Source organism: Anser cygnoides, chromosome 6 (genome assembly GCF_040182565.1).
Source record: "Anser cygnoides isolate HZ-2024a breed goose chromosome 6, Taihu_goose_T2T_genome, whole genome shotgun sequence".
NCBI classification, from domain to species: Eukaryota; Metazoa; Chordata; class Aves; order Anseriformes; family Anatidae; genus Anser; species Anser cygnoides.
The window spans coordinates 33067240-33091942 of record NC_089878.1 but is presented as its reverse complement, the minus strand read 5'-3'; the positions used below and the strand labels follow the sequence as shown (position 1 = coordinate 33091942).

Below are 24703 nucleotides of genomic sequence, written 5' to 3'. Positions count from 1 at the left end.
ACAAATTTAATTTTACTGTAAAAGGTAAACTAGCTTGCTTAATTTCTTGCATAAAGATCTGTAGTAGTCTATGAAGTATCAGGGGCTTCACAGATCACAAGCTAAAAACTGGCACTCTGTAGTGGCAAATGATATTCTAAACCTGCACTGAACCCTATAAATTTTCTATTTCTCCTTTTTGAAATGTGCACACAATGAAGGAAGCAGAATGCCTATCATAACATTAGCTTATGCTAAACTGCTTTTCTGTAGCAAAATGCTTTTCAGTACAGAAACTGACAAATGCTAGACTTGCTTCTATGACAGAGTTTTAACATGTCCATTTATTTTGGAAAGGTGTGTAGAAGTACTGGATCTGATGGGATGTTCAAAAAACAATTGTTCTTTTTATCTCTTTTTTTAAAAAAAATCTGTAGGGCATATTATAATTATTTCATAGTCATAATCTTCTAATCTTTTGTTTCAGGCTGATAACGTTCAATCTATTCAAGTATTTTTAACTTCTTGCATTTCGGTGTTGGCCTTATAAAACAAAACTAATATATAAGAATATAAAAAGACAAAACATTTTATATTTTTGTTAATAAATCCCAAAGAACAGCCAAACCCTAAAGCTCCCTTTCTTTTAGGAAGCACTGTCAAAACAGTTTTTGCTGTCTCTGCAAACTTCTACTTCTTCAGGCAATTCACATTCTTATTGTCCTAACATTTTTTTTCCTCTTGAATACATGAGAAACAAAGAGCGCTCAGTTCCTCATCAAATTCTACCTACCTCTGTTCTTGTCCTGTGCTCCATGCTCTTGAAAAAATATGGCAATCAACCCTGGTTTGATCTTTAAAACTCAAAAGAGCATGTGTTACTGATGCAATTTATCGGTTACTATGGGAGCTACATTCGCAATGCGCCCATAATGTTCCTACAGTAGTGTCAAGATTCTCCTTCCTTTTCTTTCCTTCTCCTTCCTTCGCTTTTAAAATGACATCATTAAAACATGCCTGCTTTAAGTACATTGTTAAAAGTATTTTCTGCCTCATATGTAACCTCTTGGGAACCTAAAAGAAAAATGTATTTCCACACCACCATTCTTGATGATTTATTAAGAAAAGGCCATGCCTCAAGAAGTGGGCTGCTAAGCTTGCTTTTTGAAACCGGGAAATAACCACCACATACAGAGGTTTCTGCAGAAAAACCTTTCTGGTATGAAAATTAAAAAGGATTTGCTCTGCAGCAACACTACAGCATTGCAGTTACTGTGGAACTGATTTGCAACTAGGGGAGAAAACAAAACTTTCAGCACAGAAGGAAGAAAGCACACCTTATAGAAACTACTTTGCTTTTGACATTGTTTGTTGTTACCTGGTCTCTTACTAGACTGTCCCAGTAGCTGACATTACTTAAGAAAGCATTAGTGTCTCTGCCTGTTCAAGATTATCAATTTGCTGCTGTATCTCAAAAGAATTGCAATTGCATGTGACAAAAAGGACTGAACAGATACATCCTCCAACTTTTCAGTCAACGTGTGGTATCCCCACCCACTGGCAGGTAGGTATAGGTTCACTTTTGCACTCCTCCCAGGTTCCTTCCAACTGCCCCCAAAAGAATTAGTGAATTAAAATAAACAAGTCAAATATTATTCAGAAACTCACTTTGCAAGACAAAATTTTGTAAGTTAAAACTCAATATTAATTACATTATTTTATATTCATCAGTATTGCTAATCTATTTGCAGCTCATAAACTGCCAGCCAAAATAAATGGCTAGTAATAATGACTGTCACAGCCTGCTTCTTAAAGGAAAAAAATATTGAGTCTCTGTATGAAGATATAAATGTTGTAGCAGTAAACTTTATCTCTTCACTTTCAACCACCTCCTATCACTAAATACACTTCAGAGGAGACTGAACTCCACCATAGTTGCCTCAATTTGAAACTGTCTGAAGCCCATTGGGAAAACAAAAGCAATCTTCAACTCTTTTAACAGTTCAAATCTGTTTTCAGTCAAGTTCCACTTAAATCCTTAGCAGTCATTCCAATGTAATTTGCCATCATTTTTCCTTGACACGTTCCTGAGTCTCAGGAACCCACATTAAAAATCACAGAATCTCACCCTACCTTCCAGGGTTTCTGCAAACCAAGAAATTAATAAATAGCACATTTAGTATCTTCCTTGAACAATTAACTTTAACCACACTAAATGGTTGAAATGCTTATTTTATGCTACTCCAACCCAATGTGTAGGGTGTGTAGTAATGTCAAATACAAATCTAAAAGTCCAGAAATATTCCAAGTCAACTCTTCATGATATGAGAGCAATTTGCAAACACCATTTAAAACACTTCTGAAAAAGTTTCTTCTTCAAGCATTTTGAAAGGTGTAGTTTTCAGACAGCATTTCTCTAGTTATAGTCATCTCATTTTAGCAAGCAACAAGCTCTTCATCCAATTCTACTCCTAGCAAAACCTTCTGTTATGTGTGGGGATTCTTCCTCTGAGAATTTGCAAGTATCCTTCTAGCACAGTAAAAATCCAAGCTACTTTGAATGACTGTCCTTAAAAAGCTGGTGATGGATAGGCAAATAAAAACCATGTTAACAATTTTCTGCCAAGACGTTCTTTTTTTAGAAAACGAGGAACAACACTAGAAGCTTTCCTTACAATTCACCAAGCAAGTTAACAGAGCAGCAGAAAGGATGGGAAATGCAGAAAACTGCACATTGATCTTCAGCAAAAACACTATCTTGTAAGCACAGTCCTGGCATATGGCAAAATCAGATCTAGAATTTTGTTTGCCAGCTTTCTGCACTGAAAATGGGCCTGTGAAACCTATTAAGATTCTGATTGACAAATAAGAACCACCTTTCTCTTCAGACTAGGAATACTTAGAAGGGGTTAAAACTATTAGAACCATATCCAAACATTGTTGATGCTTTAATAAGCTGTTTGATAACATCTTTAATTCTCTTTTGCTGGTGTATGCATACACACATACACAACATTTCTTTTCCATCATATCCAGTAGATCTGAAAAGCGATATATTTTTGGTTTGACTTGAATCAGTTCTTACTTCCCAGAGTATTAATCATTGTTCTACTGTAATAGTCAAGGTCTTGCTGCCTTCTCTCAGAACAGAAGAAATGTAACATTGAAATATGACCCCTGGGCTTCTGTTCTTCCAATCCTTTATAATAAAGAAAGGCCAAGAATTTGCTATAGACTCTGTTGAGTTATAGGGTTTATCTCCCAAATGGGAAAGCTCCATACCTCATAAGTGTCAACAAAAAGGAAGAAATATGAGAAGACTATTGGACAAATAAGAGCGACCTATAACTCATAACTGGCAGTGATGTATTATATGTATTAATTGCTCTAAGAGCCAGAATTCTTCCTCACATTACTGTAAAGAAAACAATCACTGCTGAACACAATGAATGGAGCTAATATACACGGTTAATCGCCTTGACTTATAAGAGCAAAGATTTGTTTTTTGTTAATACCAGATTCAGAATGAGAGACCTAGCATATGACTGATGAACGGTGCCCAGTGCAAGTAAGATCCCAGTGTCTAACAATCTGAGTGGAGTAGGCATAGATTTTTCTCTGAGCAGTCCCGCAGAACCCTATTCCTGCACTTAACGTTTAACATTTTCAAATGCATTCAGGCCTCTGGTTTCAATAGGTATCAGCTCAGGCCTTTCTTTATTCATGAGCAAGTTTAAGCAGGTGCTTAACAGCCAAACTACTCATATATGCAATAACAGAATATGCACTCTCATGCCAAAAGCTTGTGCATATTTAAGTCTAATTAAAACACTTCCCTGAATCCTGACTGTGCTGTCATGCACACAATATATGGAACAGTGTTGTTTTAGGAGAATCATAGCAATTAATTTAGAAGCTTAAATAAATTAATTATCAAACACTATTTGGTAAATCATAACCACATAACACTTACCTTTTCAGCGTATTCTGACACTATTTGCTTGATCTCATCTGATTGGAGTCCAACTATCTGTCCTACCGTGCTTGCTGTCAATTTGCCCTGCAAGGGTATCAAAGTAAAAGAAATAAAAAAAACATTTGGAGTTTTTGAACTGCCTGTGCTTTTTTTATATGGCAATTTCCTCAAACTCTAATGTTAACAGGAACATAGAAAACTTTTACATTGGACAAAAATCGCCCCTATAACCACATATTAATGTACTACAGAGCCTGATGAAGTAGGAAACACTGATGATGATGAATCTGAACAGTGACCACTAAAACATAACTAACAACGATTTAAACAAAGCTGTATCAGTTTTAGATGCTTACCTCTTCTGTTGCCATTGCAGCCATTCCAGTCATCAGAGTTTTAATGCGAAGCTAGGACAAAATATGAGGTATTATACATAAAAATATTTATTTCTGCCTAGTGACAGTGGCATATGTATACAACTAACATTGCGTAACATGCATTTTAATGAACGTAACGGGACAGTAAGTCTATGAAAGTTAATTCAGAGGTCAATGAAGTTACCGAATAAAGGAAAATTCTTTACAAAAGTACAGTCTAACTCACGGTATTCAGAACCCAGTATCAAGCCAAAAACTGACCTCCTAAAAATGCTCAAATTCCAAAACCGAAGTTCTTTTTTTTTTTTTTGTATCGAATATCGATAAATATTTAACTCCTGTACATTGATTTCAAGTTCCATACTCTTCTGGAAAGCAACTCTCCCTTCAGCTAAGCACCTAATTTTTCCTTCCAACAGAGGAAGGAGGGGCACAGATAACTGTTGCCCTCCACCCAAGCTAGTTACATCCATGCCTACTTCAGTACATGGCACACCTCTTCAGCAGCTTGAAGGTCATCTTCATCACAAGGCTCAGCTTTTCCTGATGCTGCGAGCCCTGAAGGTACCACAATTTTTTTATCTTCAGCCTTTTAAAGAGAAATTAAGAAACAATTATATCTAGTCCATGTAATGTAAAGTACTAATACAGACATGAAGGAAAAAATGGAACATAACTAATCTGCTTTTATAAAAATATTTCAGCTACCAGAACATCCCCACACTCCATTTCATGCCATCCCTCACTGATTTCAAAAGCATTCAGAAGGTCTTTGACACAGCATCTCTGGCTTGCTACGGACACTTCCAGGGCAAAGATCTCTTATTCCATATTCTTCTGGAAACTACCAATTCGACAAGGCAATTGTCTAAACCAAAATGTCTGCTATAGAGGGTAAAGCTGTAATTTTTGACCAAAATATATATTTTTAATAACTTAACATTTGCATGATAAACATGCAACTTAAAAAAAAAGCATAGAATTGCCTAATTTAATCACAGGAATTTATACCACTAAAATAACAAGAATTGGTGACAGACCAACTCAATTTCTAGGTCTCTCCATTGCCTCACTAATCTATTTCATATTCTAGTTCTGCCTTACTGGTGACTCAATTCACACAACAAACATGATGGCTGCAATATATAACATTTCAAAGACAGTCAAGTTGATGAACAAACAAAATGAACTCTATAAAACATTACTGCAGCCTGGCAGTTACTTTGAGGGAAAAAGAGGTACGCTGAGATTTGGAAACATCTCAATGTATAAATTGTAAATGCTAAATTTGTATGTGGAATGTTGAGATAATGAATAAGGGCAACCTTAACATGCTCAATTTACTGCTGAGTCCATGACATAATTGATGCATTTCTTCATCATCTCTGTCTATAATAAAAACTTGTACCTAAAGTAGTATCTACACTGAAATAATAACACTGCAAATACTCTGACTAAGATAGCTTATGATTCCATTGTCATCAAAAGCATAGAAAAGGATCCTACTTTTCACGAGGCACCACTATTTATTTACGGCATGGTATTACGTTTCTCTTTCACATTAAATGACCTGTATGCAATAAATGGCTGCAAAATTTTTTACTGAGCAGTGTGATTCTTTCAAAAGAAAAGTACAACACAACACCACCGCTCCCCTCCTTCAATTACCACACCATGGAACACTTAGCTAAAAGATACTCATCACTCATGTAGCAGACAGGATATGCCATTAACACACAGACACCCACCTACCCACCCACTCACTCCCAACTGGATCTTTTTTTTTTTTTACCTGTTCTGTTTTTCCTGCTTGCCTGCTAAATCCGTATCTCCTAAAACAACAGGAAAGAATTACTGTTTCCAGCTTCCACAAATAAATTAAATTTCCATCAGTTTTTAACATAAAAATGCACTAAAAACTGGATTATTAAAAATATATATATATATATGAAGCCAGGTTCAGGTTAGTTTTGGAATGTTTCAAATAAACTAAATAAGCAGGTAGTGCAGCGTATTTGCAGAATATTTTCAAACTCAATCTGCTCTTCCATTATGATCTGCAAATCTAGACTTTGCCTAAAATACTGTCATGTAAAGTTACTGGAAGGAAGAAGTGATGCTCTTTCCATTTGGAAATTAATCCTGAGCTATTAGCTCATGAACTCAGGAAAGGCCTTATGATATTCTTAGTGTAATCTCTATGGCCCAGAAAACCAGTCACTTTTTTTTTTTTTTTTAAATGAACCTGCAACGTCTTTCTGAAGCACAGTATTCAAATCTTAAAAGATATACTCAAACTTTTCTACTTTTTTTTTTTGGAGGTTAAAAATTTGACATGAGTTGTATTGTTTTGTGTTGTAAAAACAGTAGTATTGCCATCATTGCATAAGCTATTTTTATGGAGCAAAGAACAAGTATGTTCAATAAACATAACCTGCTAAAGGGACAAAGTCAGAAAGTGGGTTCCCACTGTATCAGGCATTGTACACATATATAAGATGACTCTCCAGTTCCCAGGGAATTTACAGGATGAGTAAACAAAGTCTGAAACCAAACTAGAGTAAATCTGAAACAATATGATTCTCAAGTAGTATTAAAGAAACCACCACACCAATTTTTATATGGAATACTTCTAAAGAGACATAATACAAAACACTCAGGCAATCAAATGAAATCTTTCACCTGCCATATTCCAAAAGCGTAGCATGAACCTTTGATTCTTCATCTAGCAGTTCTTCAGCTCCTTTCTGACGCTTGTATTTTCTCTGGGGTTTGTAAACCTCCTGTAAGACAGTAAATGAATTCAGAGCTTGTAGAAAGAATTTATTTTTAAGTAAGTGTGGCATTGCTATCTAGACTGATATATACCACTGGTTGCTTTCCAACTCAATATATTTACTAAAATAAACATCCTTGACTTCATCATTTTTGGAAATACACAATAAAATCTTACTAAATTTATTTCTAAAGACTTTGTTACAGGATCTGTTTTTCCATGTTTAAAAACAACTATAAACAGTTATTTAATAGTTTAAAAAAATCATGTTTATTATCTCCTTAATCGCATTGCAATTTAAAGAAGAAAAATATCTTAAGTCTGATACTAAAGTGTTTCTGTCTCACATTATCCCAATGTGATGCTATAGCTGGACAACAACCCGTCAAACAAAACAAGGATTTGTGAAAACTGTTTTGTGCTGACAGAGCTACTTTTAATTTAAAAACAAAGTGGAAACAAAAGGTCAGAGGTATTATCCTGTTAGACTGTTAACAGGGACACAACTGTTACAGCACTGTAAGTATGGCATATGAAATATGTTACTACATTGAAGTAGTAACTTTTTTCTTCCTCTTTCCATATAGATCAATTATACAGTTTAAAAGCCTCTTTACCAACAATAGAAAAAATATTCCAGCCCAAGCACGGACTAAATAAATAAATAAATAAATCAGGGGATCCTTAGCTTTCCCAAAATTAAAAATTGGAACTAAGACAACATTGACTTTAACTGGAATTAATTTTGTTTTACAACAGATTAGGGTGCAGTGAACCTGAAATGCATCTTTCCTGTTGCCAGACCAAAGATTTTTAAGTTACTCGAACTGTAGTATTCAGTACCATCCTGCTAGCAAAGGCATGGTGGGTGGAGAGGGACATTAACCAAGAACCTATGACGTCAGAGATAATTTTATGATTTCATTTGATGTCAAAACACCAGAAAAAAAGTTCACATCCCAAATCAATTAGATTGACATTTTCTCTCATCCTTTTTTCCTGAGAGGGAATTCACATCAGCTCATCACATCATCATCATCATCACCAAAGAGCCAACAGCAAAAAGGAATGGTCCGCTCCCTTTGGTTTGTTTTACATTGAAATAACTTAAAGTCCTTTGATGGCTAGGCTTAAAATGGTTAAAACAAATACATTACTAAAACAAATGCTGAAATCAATGAAAAGCTTGTGCTTTTCCTACATATGCTTAACTTCAAACTATTAACTATATTCACACAAGACAAAAGATTCAATGCAAAAAGTTGCAAAGACTGTAAAGGAAAATGAAAGATCATTTTTTGCTTGATATGATTTCTTACACAACACGAACTATGATTTTCAACAAGCAATTCTTGAACCATAACCTTTAAAAAAGATTGAAAGCTGTTTCAGCAAGACATGTAATCCCAAAGTAGAGATTTTGAACAAGTGAAAATAGTATTTCTTGGCAAGTTTATCTGGACTTTGCCAGTTATTCTCTACAATTTATACCTCATTTCCAATCTGAATTTCAGTCATCTTTGTTTCTAGTTATTAAATCTTGTTACATTTTTGCCCATCACAATGAACATGCTTTTTATGATCAAGAATCTCCCATAACACGTACTTCAACACTGACAGAAAAGCAGTAGAAATCATAAAAATAATTCTAGTTTTTATGGTGGTATTGTATACTATACTTGTGCTATATAAAGAATAGACATCATACCATGAACTTTAGTCTTGGTATTAGATAACTGAGTACTTGAGCAAAACCAGAGAATCTGTTTACTAGATATTCACCTTTCAGTAGCAGTACTTCTTATCCCAGTAAGCATTACTGACATTTAATATTCCCTTTTCTAACCTTTAGACCTGGTTATGACCATAAATCTCATTGTATTGTCCCCTTGAGAAAAGGTAGGTCCTTAGACCCCAGGTCTAATAATGAATTCATACAACAGACTAATCTTTCACTCTTGCTGGTTCTCTCCTTTAGGAGAATTGATTTCTCTTCCAATTCCAATGCACAGTGATTTAAAGGTGACCTGCAAAAGAGTCTTGAGCTTATACCCTTTCTTCCAGTTCCTATGGACAGATAGGAAAGCTTGCATGCTTTCTCCCCTTAAAATTCCCTGTGCATTTCCCTATAGACTGCACTCATGCGTTGACACCTTAAAAGATCTCATGAATTAATCTTCTGATAAGAAGATCAGGTGCCAGCGGTAGAGGCTATAATCCTGACAGAGCGCATATATTTAGTGAAAAGGTGCTTGTCTGATACCCTGAGCAATGATGAACAAATGTCAAAATTTTTTCTACCGTGAAGATGTACCTAAATACTAGAGACCTGTAATCCAGAGGAAAAGACAGAACACATCTTCATCAACTCTGCAGATAGATCCAAACTGGGGAGAGCAGCCAGCATGCTCAAAGCCAGGAGAGCTATTCAGAGAGATTCAGACAAGCCAGCTGAGCAGTATAAAATAGTATCAAACCAGGCTGTACCTTGTCATCCTTGACTTCCATTATCTGTCCCATTCTTGGACCCTGACTATGGAATTATTCCCCTGGCTGCAGAAGTGGACACATACACAGCTGATTCCAGGGCCACGATCTATGAATTTCAAAGTAACAGCCGTAGCATACCAGATAAGGGAACTCACTCTCTTCAGTTAACAAAGAAACACCCAATTTGGCATACCTGAACCTATTTCACCTTTGCTGTGTCATTCTCTGAGCTCTGAAAAGCAATTTTAGAAAACATGCTGGTAGACATGTAAAGAAAACCCTACCAAGAACCATGGGACTTTGGACAAGACACTTGAACAGAGCTGACATTTACTAGGTAACTGTGTGCTGCTAATAGATTGCATTCCTCCTTTTCAGACAGCTTCTCCTGAATAAACACATTAACAGGATAGAATATACTTTAAAAAACAGCTTATTAGGACATAAATCTGAGCCCTAAAACCACTTCTATTCCTCAGCAAAGTGATTTCATTACTAAAATTGCTTGCTTCTTGATCATAAAAAATAATATACTTACAAAGATATCAGTAACTGTTTTGACGGCCTTCTCTTTTCTTTGCATAAATTCATCATCCTGCAAAATGTAAGAAGTGATTAAAAATACAAAAAAATGAGACTAATTCTCAACTTTTGCAACGAGTTTAGCAAATTTGTCAAATGCTTTCTAACTGAGCTGACCAATAGTTTGGTGAAACACTAGCGATTTCCTGCAACAGAAAAGTATTTGCTTCTCTCATCAGATAGGTAAGTAGGTCTTTAAAACCATATCCAGATCAGCAGTCTTTCTGTTCTTTGTTTATATAGTACCTGACAAAAATGCAATCCCAGCCCACTACTGGAACCTCCAACCATTACCACACTACAAAAAAAAAAAAAGCTGGGACAAGCTTAGTGTGAAAGAAAGAAGTTTCCCCTATCATTTTAGTTCCCAAGCATTAATAACAATCAAGAAAAAACAATCAAACAAAAAACAAAAAACCCACAGCACTCAAACTAATAAAACTCTGCTGTCATTCCCAACACTAGGGATATCTACCTTTAATGATATTAAAGAATTAAAACCCAGAACCAAAAGATTTGTTTCTAAGTATGGAACTTCCTCAGGATATGCACAAACAGAACTGATGGCTCTGCACTATATGCAGAGATCCAAGCTCACTCCAGCTCTCCCCCTGGCCCAAGAAAGTTCTGTATCAGTACTGCAGAACAGGAAGAGTTTCAACAGAAGAGGAAAGGATCACATCACTGTTCTAAGCATGTAACTTCAAAGCTGGCAGCATTTGACTGTTGTCACAAGCAGAAGAAATTTGACCAAGATATCTCAAACACCTCAAAGGTTCCTCTTTGCACTTCTGGTTAAAACTGCAGCTCTGACTCCTCTGGCAATCATATTTTGAAGAGAGAAAAGTACCACTTTTTTCACAAAAGTGCCCCTTCTGTCTTTCCCAAGTTCAGTTTTTCAGGCATCTAGTTTTCAAGAACAGATTTGTTCTTTGGATCCATGGAGACAAAGAGCTGACTTTGAGCACATTAAAATACGACCTAAGTCATAAGTGGCATTATACCTATGCACAGCATTCACAACATAACAATACTCGTTTAGATAGATCAGCTTCTCTACAGCATGCCACGTGTTTCAGAATGTATTTCAGGCAGCGTAGCTCTAGTCATACAGTTAGCCTGGATACACTGCATGGCTCTATATGCACTCCAGGAGCAAGCTACCTGGCAAGCAACATTGACAGAGAATTAACAAATATTGCTGAAAAATTAGGGCAAATACTAAGCAAAAGTTAACTAACACCTATAAATTTCTGCCACAACGAAGTTTAAAATTTTTTTTTTCCCCAGCTGAATCTGTACATGGATTCCTCTAGGACCCATTAACAAAGGGATAGCAAAGGCAAAACCCCACAGCCTGATGTATATCAGCGTAGTCTAAACAACTCTGGTACATCCATGCTGGCTTTCAGAGCTGTGAAGCTGACACTGTACCTATGCATTTGACACACTGTAATAGAAAAAAGAACTAGCTTTGACCTTACCTCTGGAAGTCTGTGTGTTTTTTGAAACTGTGATATAGAGTAAGACCGGATATAGTCTCCCATTTCCTCCCTTGTTTCTATTGCACGTTTTACCAGCCACTGAAAAAGAAGTTTTTAGTCAGTGGAAAGAGGAAGAAAAACAACAGCAGCGACCAGCAAATGGCTTCATAATTGCTTTTAATACATGATAAAAGCTAAAAGCACATGTTAAGCACACAAACGAACATTTATGTTTAAGCATGGTAACTGATAGACCTACTCCTAACAAAACGATCCAGAACTAGCCTTTCTATAAGTTTCATGCTTGCTATTCTTTGATGGGCTAAAAAGATAACAAAAGAAGAAATCACATACCTAGTAAGAAATTCCAAGAAGTCACATGGCTATCCTTACATTCAGAATTTTGTCTATAAAACAAACATTCTTCATCCTGCTGAAATATATTGAACCATGCAAACCTCAAAGATCCACAGAGTTCATACTACAGTGGGATTCAACAGTCTAAAGATCAAAACTGCCTTCCCTTAAACACTTCTTGGAACAGGGCCTGGTACTCCAAAAACAACTTTTCTGAATAGCTATTTGTAAGTAGTATATTACAGAATTAGTTATGCTCTTGCATGATTTCTCCTATATTTAGCCTGCACTACAACTTCCCCTATACTGAATTGCTTTTATATACCAATATATTTCTTATAATAAGTATGGAAAAAATTATTGCAAACCTCAGCTAGTAGGAATTCATAGTACTCAATTCATAAACAAAACATATGAAATCTTTACAACTACAAGCAAAGCTCATTAGGATTTTGCCTATATGGATTTCTATAATCCAAATATTTGTATGTCGACTAGATTTATTATAAAAAAAGAAAATGATGAGCAACTGTGAAATACAAATGGACATGGGCCACTTCAAACATTATTCTTTTAGCCTGCAACTTTAAATGTCAAAACTTCAGTTTTCTGGCTTTTCATTTTTATCTACACTACGGAAAAGCCAACACACCTGAAAACTCACCAGACCAAGGCCTCAGCTATAGGCTCTAAGTTTTGCTGCCTAGAATTCTATACTTAAACTCAAAACTCTGCTGTGCTACACAAGCCATCAATACTGTCTTTGTACTGCACAGGCCATACTGAAAATGCAATACATCCCTCGATTCCAGAAAGTATTAGATTTATAGCATGTATACAAAAATATGATTACACTCTGCATGCAAGCAGGAAAACCCTCTTTACTCCAAAGATGCCGTCCTTGGGAGCATACTTTCAAACAAACAACTTAATAGTCCACGTGGCCTTTTTACAGTCCTTGGGCATCCTCCTACAAAGCAAGCTTCAACTGTTCACAGCATTCATCTTTAACGGTCGGAATGGGGGCAGACGGCCTGGATTTTGACACAATTGCAAGCTGAACAGAAAATGTTATCGGCTCCCCATGCCAGAAACCAACACGGAACCTGTCTTGTATCATCAGTCCATGGCACAGGACACCACTTAGGACATGACCTCATCCCAGTAATATTGGTTGTACCCCAGGTAGAAGCCATTACAACTAGGCTATGCTCATTTCTATCAAATTTCCCTGTTATAGATATTAATATTTTTCCACAAACTACAGCAACACCATGAAAAGATGCATCTTTAAGCCTATGAAGCATTCAAGAAGAACCACATGCCTGTGTAAGAAAAAACATTTCTTCAGACATTTATAAGACCACACAAAAAGCCACAGGAGACTCAAGTACACTTTAAATAATGTTGGAGGAGACAAATCTTGTGGGCTGTTGACAGCCTGTGCAGCAGGTCATATCAGAGATCAGATCATGCTTGGGATCCAAGTTTGAGCCAGCAACAGTTTTCTGTGCTACAACCGTGAATCCCTGGAAAGCCAGGGGACTACACTGAAAACGAGGGAGCTGAAAACACAGGCTATTAATTACAAAACACATCCCAACACAAGATTTTGTACATAACTTTGCTTATGTCTGCAGAGAAAAGTTAGCAGGAAGAACAGCACCGTATCTGCTCACTGGGTTCCCATTTTTAAAGTCTATTTTTTGTTTATTTAGCTACAGTCCGTGGCAGTGAGCCAGCTCAATCTCAATTCCTCTTGTAGAGAAGGATTCAGCTAAATTCCTGCCATCAAGTTCACTGGACTAACTTGCACAGTGGAAGACCTTTTGGGACACAGAGCTGAGCTAAGGAAAAAGCTTCTGTATCATCTGGGGACTGACTTGCAATTTAGACAGTAAGCAGAATCTTGAATTTAACATGGCATCGAATCAAATGTCATTATCAAACACAGAATTCCTACACACCATGGTGTAGTAGGCCTATTATAGATCTTATACAGTCTTCTAGAATACAGGAACCTGAGGGAAAGCCATGTTTCCTGAAAAAGATCCTCTACACATGAAAAAAACAACAACTTAGGTCATCAAGAAACTCTTCTTCACCAGGCATGGATTAGATATACTGCCTACTGGCCAGCTATGAAGACTGAGAATCACTGCTATCACAGAAATCCAGAAGCTGTCTTCCCTCCTGCTTCAAAACCATGTATTTTCCTTATTTTCCTTTTCAGAGGTAGTATCTCTAATCAGAATTTTTGACAAAGCAGGTCAGAGAAAAGAATTCCTGAAGCTACGTTTTTACAACAGGAGAAATAGTTTGTTTTCACTTTAGGACAGGAATTATTTTTCCTATAAGTCTTACATATGATAAATGTAGCCATTTATTATTATTTTAAACTGACCAGGGCAAAAAATGAATCTAGGGTAGGGTTCTTTTGGTAGAAAGTTACAAATTTAGAAGCAAAAACTCACGTTGACAATACACAAACTTCCCACTTTAGGCAGCATGAGCACAGCTTGAAAGCTTTATTACAGTAGCATACACCACACTTTTTTTTTTGTGGGAAAGACAGCTAAGTGTGGTTTTCCTCCAGAGCCTCCCACTACAAGATAACAAGAAAGAGACAACAGGAAGTTTTCCCCACTTCTTACAAAGTAGAATTTGATTAAATTCTTCCTTGCTACACTCTTTCACAGGAAAGAGGAAAAGAGATACTTAATGAGAAAGCTTGCTGACCTGTCTTCACCTTCCCTATTTATCAGGGCTACATTCTTGTGTGCAGATGAAAAGCAAAATCTGAAGAACGATAACAGCATACCAAGGATTCTTTAGATACCACATAAGCGCAACATATCACATGTTAGCTTCAACCTTAATAAAATGAAGAACTGTGAGCATGCATGCAGTCGGTTAGTATTGCTCAACAAATACACAGTAATAGGATCACATGTCAGAAATTTATTTTTCTACCCAGTCTTCAAGAGATACCAACAGGGGAAGAAAAGAAATGCTTAATTATGTTTAAAGAAACAACCCCAGCTGGCTTTCATCTTATTGACATCCTGCTGTTTGTGTCACTACCTGCATAACTCACTCGGTAAACTTAAAAGATAGGCTGTAAGATACTTGTTCTATTTCCCAGTCTGACAAAATAGATTACCAGGTTCTGAAACAAGCTTAAATTTCAGTTTCTTTAAGCAGACAAGTTCTGCAAGAGGCAGAATGAGTCCATTTCAAAGAATTTAGAGTTTGTGTTTTTCTTAAACATGGATCATCTACAGTGCCACTCAGTTCTTCAAAAGCATTCATTTAAAGTACATCTGTCATTATTTACTCCAAAATTAAGTAAAGAGACAAACAATAACATAAATCTTTGTTAATATCTTTATGCAAATGCTAGGGCCTTTCTCAGCAAAATATTGACTATTACCTGTACAACAGGAAATATGTGAATGAAATCCAGTCCCTGGATCTGATGTGGTTCCAAACGATGAGGACACTTCATTTTTGGCAATACTGACACAATTTTTTCAGTTAAGGCACTATTATAAAAACAAAACAAAACCACAAATGTATTTATGCTTCATTCTTCTTTTGTAAATTTCAAATGATTTTTGCAAACACAATTAGCAGTTAGAAGGTTCCCTCTAGTGGCTTCCATTGTACACAGCTGTGAAAAGCAATCAAATGCATTTACAGAATAGCTTTTACATTGTGCTATTTATTATCAGTCCATAAAGAGCTAATTAAAACCCTCATCATCTCAGATGGAATGAAAAGGTGTTTGTAGATATAATATATGCATGCATGATGAAACACTAGCTTTAAGACAGGCGCTCAAAGAAAGACTAAGATATGCACTTTTAAGGGCTTAAAAGCCTGCTTAATAAAACTGCCAAAATATCTCAATGCCACTACTGAAATTTTATGAGTATAAATGTGTGTTGCATCTAATAGTTAAGCACATAGTATACTTCATATGGTTCTGGTTTGAAGTGAATAAAACCAAATTTGCTAGCAACCATCACATCCTACAGTTCAGGTACGAGCTGATAAAATGAAAGGGTTACTCATTCATCTACAAGAACACCATTCGCCTTCTACAGAATCCCTTATTTTAGAGCAAGACTTTTTTTTTGTTGCCTACTGTCAAGCACATTTTAAAAACAGGTGTCAGCACTGAGTATGAACACTGTACTTGCAAAAATTAGAATTATTTTTCCAAGAAGGAAAATAATTAAGTGGTCCAGTATTGACCTCAGTGATATTCTGCGCTGCCCCAGTGGATAACTGGTACTCTGAAAGAATAAATGGGCAGTGAGAGGGATAAGAGAGACCAGAGCCTGGGAATGGAGCCTGAAAACTTAAGAGACGTGAGAATCTGACAGAACTCAGTTCTAAGACAGTTTCCACTATGGCGCCACACTACTATTCTACTACACAGAAACAGCACTGTCTCTCAGTGGTGTAATTAAATGCTCAGCAAACGTAGTTTTAAAAAGTTACTTAATCCAACAGATGCAAGATCTCCTAATTTGTTTCCATGCTTATTTCAACATTTCTAATAGTTGACATAGCAATTTAGTAAGACACTATCAAAATGTTTTCAGAACAATACTGAGAAAACACAAGTTTTCCTTATCTTGAGATCACAGAAGCACTGACCCACCATTCATTTAAACATTACAGACCATCACAATTGACTATACTCGTGTGACTTTGAATATAAATAAATCATTTTTGCTGTTCTGGGAGATGAGCCTGTTTTTTGTTTCACCAGTTTTACATACAGTCAGCTAGAAAGATAAAAGAACATTTTCAGAACAACTTAATTATTTCCTATTCAGCTGTTCTTAAAGATAAGAAACATTTTCTTGGCAGTTAAAACCAAAACCACACTACCACCATCTTCATTCAGTCTAAATTTAATTTTGTGTTTTTACCAATGCTTTATGTAGTTAGCTATGATGATTTGAGTATTTCTAAATTTAACGGAAAACCAACAAATCGTTATTTTAAAATGTGTTAAAGCCTTGCCAATGCTAAATGACTTTTGAGAAAACAGCACAGGAAAATGTTCTTTCCAAATATGTTGAGCAAATAGGTCTCTTCATGCAACTGTAATTTGACAGGCTATTCTTACTTCCTGCAAACTTTAATTATGGCTCATCACAGAAACACAAAAAAAAAATTACGGCGTTTAGAATTATTCCCTTTCTCAGCATAAATGATCCCTAATACAGGAATTGGTTGGCTTACAATTAAGTTCCATGCATAAGAAATGACATAAAACCAAAATGGTCTCATCAGGTCATCATCACAGTAGGTAACTGTTTTGGCAGCAATTTAGATTCCGTTTGCTGATGCCTCCAATTCCAACCCAGAACCAGAAAGAAGAACCAAAGGTTATTTACACAGCAACACAGCAGACACAGAACTCAAGGAAGGTCTTCTAATGTTGCATTCCCCAGTTTCCAGCAGCGTGGTCTCTCTCTGCCCTTTGTTTTGGCTTCTGCATCATCCTCTTGTGCCAGCACAAGCATCTGTGCAGCTGCACAGAGAACTGGAGCCAGGAACTGATTCATGTTACAACTATTTTCCTTTTTTTTTGGTAGGTTTTAAGCTGGATCAGTTCCCAATCCAGTTCGTCGTGCAGCCACATAAATGCTTTCACTGCTTAGTAGGGATGCACAGACATGGCATCGCAGAGGGGGTAACTGCCTTTTTTGGAATAAGCTTCCTTCTGGTTTTGCAGCTCATTGAACTACAGTCTGAGCAATCCAGAAACCCACAGACTGTTTTGAAAAAGGATGATCTTGAGAAGCAGGAAAAACTCTGACTTTGTTATAAACAGGTAAATATCAGGTAATTCTCCCCCATCCCTTCTCCTTGTCTAAGAAGAAAAAAATACCACTTTTGTCATTTCAACAACTTACATTTTTTGACCAATAGTAGAGTTTTCCTGAAACAATAAATCAACGTCGATATCAAAGTTGCAAGTAGTGATACACCATGTCATGCCACCTACAACCTACCAAAGGATCAAAAGCATGGTTAGTTCCACTTCAATCTGAAGAGGTAAAAACAAACATATCTTAAAGGCTTTATTTATTTTAGAAACTACAGCTTCGTAATTTCTCCATCCTCACTACTCTTATATACAGACTGAAATTCATATGGATAGAAAGCATATATCAACTTCTACTTACAATATCCATGTACAAAAGGCGTGGAAAAAGGCCAGAACAATTAATGATGCCCTAAATTACTCTATTAGCCTTAGATATTAGTTTTAAAATAGTTATGGGATAAATATTTATGTACACACGTAATACAATACAATAATTCCACACCAAAATTTTATAAAGGATCTTAATTTCTGCATTAATATATTTAACAATACTGTTGTTACTGTTATTCTTTGCTTGCTGACGTTTGCAACACCAACTGCTAAGCACAGTGTAAACATTGTAATGGAAATGTCTAACTCTATAGAAATCTGTTTCAGACCCTATTCCTAGAGATCCTTAAGCATATTTAAACTCCTGAGCCATCTCATCAACTTTACATAAACTACTTGAACATTTAATGACAACCTTACAAAAACATATGCAAGATAACCTAAATATATGCAAAGACAATGAGCATAAAGAAGGGATTAAATGTGAAATAACTTCATGTCACACACCAAATTTGGGTATTAGAAAACCTTGCAATACCCTATAGGCCTCTCACATTCCAGTCTAAAACAGTTAATCAGTACCCTTTTTATATTAGCAGCCAGCTCCTTTTCAATAGCAACACTCATTTTGTAAAGGTTGAGCATTGTCATGAAATGGTAGCTTTGCAATTATATTTAGGCAAGTATAAACCTGATGCTTCCACTTCTAGACATAAGTGCAACAACATCCCATCCTAAGGCAGTCTCCTTGAAACTACTTTATGGCTGTGTGCACAGTCTCCTTAACAGCCAAGGTCAGTAACCCCACGCAGGTTGTGGAAACTAAAACCGTACTGCAAAGCAGGGCTGTGCTACTTTGGAAGGAACAGCAGAAAACAGAAGTGTCCATTTAAAGACTGTGCCATAGTTCTGCGTGGTCAAACCTTGGTTCAGGAATTTCTCACCAAGTCAGCACTAGAACAATTCAGAAATCTCTTTTCAGCCTGAACTCCACTCCCTGTTGGTATCACATACTTCCTGTCTAGGACAATGAAAGGTTGACATACGTGACATTCTAAAGACACATAAAAACAGCCCCAAAATAACCTCACTAAGTGAGCTATTCCATTCTTTCACAAAGCCTCTCGAGCCAAATCCTTCCTCGTTTCTAATTAATGAATACTTCTTTGTAAAAAGCATTGTTGCTATCTCCAAATATTTTCTAGCAATTTTAACTGCAGTTCAGAGAGGAGCAAAGTTCCCTGTATACGACTCTAACTTAAGCCATAATATGCATAGAAAAGCACATCAGCAATTTGCTTGCTCTTACAATTGTCTCTTTTAAAACAGGCCTTGCTGCATAAAAATGTTTTACAAGACAGAGGAGACCTGTCTCAAAGGGGCTCATTTGCAGAATCATTTACATAGGAAAGCCTCTTGCATTGCAAGTGTCTTTAAAAAAAAATAAAAATAAAAAAAATCAACTAGAATTGCTAAACTAACTTGGAAAAAAATGTAACCCACATATACTTAAAAAAAAAAAAAAAAGATTTTTAAAAAGTACTGCATTGGTCTTACCTTGTCAAAGGGTGATAACCCTTTGATTCTTGCTCGGAAATACCCAGCAGCCACCAACAGTTCCAAAATTTCAGTCAACTTGATGTTTTGTTCCTCATCTTCTCTTGTTTCAACCTGACAAATGAACAATACAACACTAATTCAGTATTTCTCTTCCATTCTTCCAGTGAATGTTTCCCAGGCTTTATCCTAACACCAGAGACATATCAGGGAAACTCTAGACTTCCATTAACAATTCCGTCATTAAACTGAAAAACATTAAATACGTAATGCATTTCTGCACGGATTAAACATCACTTTTTTCTTTTTCTCCACACATTTAAATACTTTAATCTGCTTTTGCTGTTCAAACTCCGGGTCCACAGCTTGACTCACACTTGATAGTTTTTGCTCCTGTGGCCATAAGACAGTTCATTTATTCTCTGTTTTGCACATCTCTTTCAATTTCAGGGTTCACAAAACAGAACAGTCACATTAGCACTTCTGTAATATTTTTACAAAAACAGGTAGATAATTTTTTGCGGATTTCCACCTTTCAAGTAATGCAATTTTAAGCAAATGCAAAGGAAGGCGGTAACAAAAACTAAACTAGTTTATTTTTTTTTCGAGACGGGTAGTCTGGATAGTTCCAATGCCCTAAAGCTTTATCAGCACACTCTTGTGAAGTGGTTTTTCACCACGATATAGGATGAATCCCCCCAGCTACCAGAATATTCGTGCCTTACCACAGGCGCAGCGCACCCAAGCTCTCAGCCCAAGGCCAGCGCTAGCCAACGGTGCTGGGGGGCTCCCACCTCACAGCCCCCCCCCCCCCTCCCATTTACCCTCTGAGGGAAACGAAAGGGGGAAAAATAACCCCAAGGGGGCCGCTACGCCTTCCCACGGAGCCCGTTAAAGCCTGCCAAGCCCCCCACGGGGCGCAGCCCGGCACCCCCAGACCCCCTCCCCGGCACCCCCTCATGGGGTCAGGGGCAGGGAGGGCGCGGGGCCGGGCCCACCCGCGGCCGGTGCCGGCCCCACAGCGGCGGGGCAAGGGCCGGAGGGGTGCTGCTACGGTACCTGCTGGGGGCCCTGGCTCTCCTGTCCCCGGGGGCCGACCATGGCCCTCCGGTGTCCGGCCGCTCCGCCTGTCACGTCCTCTCTCCTCCCCCCCCACCCCCCCCCCTCAAACACCCGAGAGCAGGGGGTGTTCCCAGCCGGCAGCTGCCGGGTCCCCCCGCCCCCGCTCAATGGTTCGCCCGCACCCTCCTTGCGTGCAAGCGCATCCGGGCCGTGCCATTCGCGGCCGAGGGGGGGGAATGTGGGGGGGGGGGGGAAGAGGGCGGGGGCTGCGCGGCTCCCCGGCGCCTCATGTGACCGCTCGGAGCGCAACCGCCGCGGCGCCGCCCCGCCCCCGCCCCCGCCCGCAGCGCCCCTGGGGGCACCCGTCGGTGCCCCCGTGCCCCCGGCGGGCTGAGGTGATCCCCTTGCGTCCCTGGCGCCGCTGGTTGAATCGAATTTATTCTTTTTATTTATTTATTTATTTAGTATTTCCCCCTCAGTTCTTATTTTTGAAAGGAGGCGGTCTGGCAGCTTGCTGAGAGGTGTGATCCGAGAGACGCCTCGTGCCCTGCTAGGCGGTTCCACCCCTCATGTGTAGCCTGGTAGTGGTCTGTGAAGTAACAGCCGCGGCGGGCTGTTATAAATACATATTTTCTGGCCTGCGGATGGGTCTTCCCCCTCAGGAACCCCCCTTAGGTTGGTGCTGCCTCTGCAGTGACTGTCCAAAGAGCCTGGGGCTCATCTGGGGCCCGCGCGTGGGTTCGGACCACTAGGAAGGCAGCTGGATATTCCACTGCAATACATATTCCTCTGTCATATTCCACTGGCAGATCCAGTGGACGGAAACCACAAGCTCACAAGTGGATCTGCAAGCACTAGATCTGCCCAAGGCAGGCCTCCTGTCACCCAGCGGTGGCACTGAGCGCATTGGCAAGGCCAGGGGCTGGAAAGCTGCCGTCAGACACCAGTTCCTAACACCCAGCCCGCACTTTGGACTCATGAGTAAAGTTAGGTGGATACACAAGGATTTGCAGGGTGATAACAGCCCAGAAATAAACTAATCCACAGCTTGGAGGCAGTGTAGCTTCTCTTGTTGACTACGGCTTCAGAAATACCTGATGGCGATCTCTCTTCAAATTTACGCCAGGCGTTCAGTTTCTAGGCTCTTTGCCATACACAGAGCATCATCAGAAATAAACCCTGTATTAGGCTGCAACTAGAGACATCTCAGGGAGGTGAAGTAACAAGAAAAGCCATGCGAGAGCATCTTTTCCATCCGTTGGAGGGCAGCAGAGCATACACAAGCAAGTCCGTACTGACTGCTTCTATGACAGAGTGATCAAAACAATAATAATAAAAGCGAAAATATGCCAGACTGGCTCAGTCTGCGTCCTGGTATAACCACAGGCCATGTCTTAATTAGAGTTGCAGAAAACTGTTTTGCAGCCCCAGAGGCTAACATGCTCACCAGAGCAATACATGCTTTCTGCTTTTTGTCTGCTTTCTACTCACAGAGAACTGTAAGGTTCTAATTTGCTTGTCATGGAGAGAAAGATTGAAACAAAGCAGAGGGACAAGAAGAGTTGAACAGAAGCAGTGTTTGGGGTGGACGGGACCTTTGGAGGCATTGGCCTACACAGGTTGTAGTACAACTACTGAAAAGAAGCATCAACTTAGAAACAAGATTCCTGAGCCATGGTACTGTCACAAAATTCCTTTCCAAAGAAGCACGTTAAAGGGAAAGGATAAATAAAAACCAGAAGACAGTATGAACTAGAGGCTTAAGTACTAACTGCGTATCAGACAAGGGAGGAATCAAACCTACTCTGGAAAACTTACTGTTTTGTTGGCTTTTTGAAGCACAGTAAAGAAAAGGAGGCAGATGGCTAACTAAATCCTATAGACTTTAAAACTCATGCATTGATACCCAACATCACAAAGCTGATTAAAATGATATACTTACTTCTTTTAATTTGCTCTTTGTTTATGTGATCATGAGGACTGGAAACATTTTTCACCTTTGCAGTGAAGGCTGAAATTTTCCTACACCTGATATATGGCTAGGCATGAAAATACAAAAATGCATCTCCATTGTCATTACAACTCAACTTTGATTACTTGAAACTCGATAAAATAGTCTACAGCAGCTTTGCTTTCCGATACCTAATTGTGATGCAAATCCACCTGATTATTCAGAGTCATTGTCCCCTATGACATTCAGATAATCAATCTTCTAAATACCAATTAGGTCTTAAAAAAGTCCCAAGAGGCATACAATGTAAAAAAGAAAACCTCCCTTCCCTCAGATCTCTAGATTTTGTACTTGCAAATATGTAGGAGGTTCAGTTGTAGTCGTAGTTTTCCCCTTCCCTGCTCTATTTTGATCTGTGAAGGTCAGCCACATTCTGGCTCTTGGTGCAGCTGCTTTGAACAATACTGCCTTGATTTTTCAGTTTCATTCATCTTGACCCCATGAAGCTGAACTAAAGATTTTCCTCACTTTTTATAACTACAAAATTTATTTTGCTGTTCAGCCTGGACTTCTGACAGTAACAGACTTGGTCACCACTGAATGTAGCAATCAGGTTTCACTGTATCTTTCAGCACATATTTGCTTTTTGTCATAGCAAGAATTAAAAGATGAGGTGGAGTAGTGACAGCGACAGCAAGGGCTCCACTCGTCCTTAGGCAGGTGAAGTTAGATAAATAGTCAGATAGGCTTAGGTAATTTTCCAATGGTCTCTAAGACTTTTTTTTTTTTTTTGTAAGTTCTGCATGATAGATAAATACGATAAAATAAGTATAACTCCTTGCATAATGGTCCTTTGGTATAGGGTCCTTTGGATGGGGTAATATGTTCTTTTATATATGACATAAATAAACTGTCATGGACATATCTTGGAGTAAATAGAAAGGATCCAAGTCATTTCCCTGGACTATGGACCTCAATAATATCATGATTGCATCTTCTCAGTTGTGTACCTAATTTCAGGAGAAGCTGAAGGCAACTGTGGGGGACTGAACCCAAGCCTTCTGACGCCAGTATCAATTTTTGCCCTGTTTTCTGTGGCTCTGTTCTTGGGTGAGCTCTGTTTGGAGCCCATGTTGGTGCCTGGCAGCTCATCCCAATCCACAATGAAATGATTCCTGCCATGAAGGTTTTCATCTAGATTTCTGGAATTAGCAAGACTGCCAGGCACCGCAGCAGTGTCTTCCCCTATATGCATTTACTGTCTTTTTCTTCTTTGTTGTCTTGGTTGTAGCCCAACTCCTTGTAGTTGTTCAGTCCCCCTTCATCTATTGCTTAAGTGTAATAGGCGTGAGGGGCCATTCGGTAGGCAACTGCAAATTCCCAATTATCATCTGTGGCAGTGAGATGCTGTGCACTGTGAAATGAAAAAGTCACAGACCTGTTACAGTAGCCATTGCGTTAGAAGCTGCAGCAGACCATTGCATCCCATCAGACAAGCTGATATGTTTTGTAAAGTATGGTGCCCTTTCAGCAATCACAGTTGACATTAAATAGTGATGTTTTAAACATGCCTACTATCGCATCCGTTGGTGACATTTAGAAGGTGCAGTTTAACCAAGATCCTGTTCAGTCTCTCCTCTGAATAATTCCTATTCCCAGCATTTAATAGTTTAAAACATAGAGGGAGACAGCAAGAATTTTTTCTTGAAAATGATGAGTGTCATTTTTAATACTCTTTCATTAAGATTGGCAAAATTAACATGAACATTTTTTATCTCACTTACTAAACTGCTAGTTTATCCCAAGCAAATCCAAGGCAAATATAGGCAAAAAAAAAAAAGATGAAAGTAATGGATGAGAAAACGGAAGAAGCTCCTGTTCACAGTCGTCTTCTTGGTGACAGTAGTTAGCAAAGGGCCATGCAACAG

The 24703-nt window shown here is 38.3% G+C and overlaps 1 protein-coding gene across 2 annotated transcripts in view; it reads right to left on the bottom strand.

Moving 5' to 3' along the window:
- Positions 1-20974, bottom strand: part of CCDC93 (coiled-coil domain containing 93) — a 41224-nt gene extending 20250 nt beyond the window's left edge. For both annotated transcript variants that reach the window (XM_066999042.1, XM_066999040.1), the window contains exons 1-11: positions 20822-20974; positions 19763-19876; positions 17961-18055; positions 15455-15566; positions 11665-11763; positions 10137-10193; positions 7015-7115; positions 6125-6164; positions 4829-4921; positions 4312-4362; positions 3953-4039 (exon numbers count right to left, since the gene is read on the bottom strand). In XM_066999042.1, the coding sequence (XP_066855143.1) occupies positions 3953-4039; positions 4312-4362; positions 4829-4921; positions 6125-6164; positions 7015-7115; positions 10137-10193; positions 11665-11763; positions 15455-15566; positions 17961-18055; positions 19763-19876; positions 20822-20863 (891 nt within the window). In that variant the 5' untranslated portion in view covers positions 20864-20974. The remainder of the gene's footprint in view (positions 1-3952; positions 4040-4311; positions 4363-4828; positions 4922-6124; positions 6165-7014; positions 7116-10136; positions 10194-11664; positions 11764-15454; positions 15567-17960; positions 18056-19762; positions 19877-20821) is intronic.
- Between the last annotated feature and the right edge of the window lie 3729 nt (positions 20975-24703).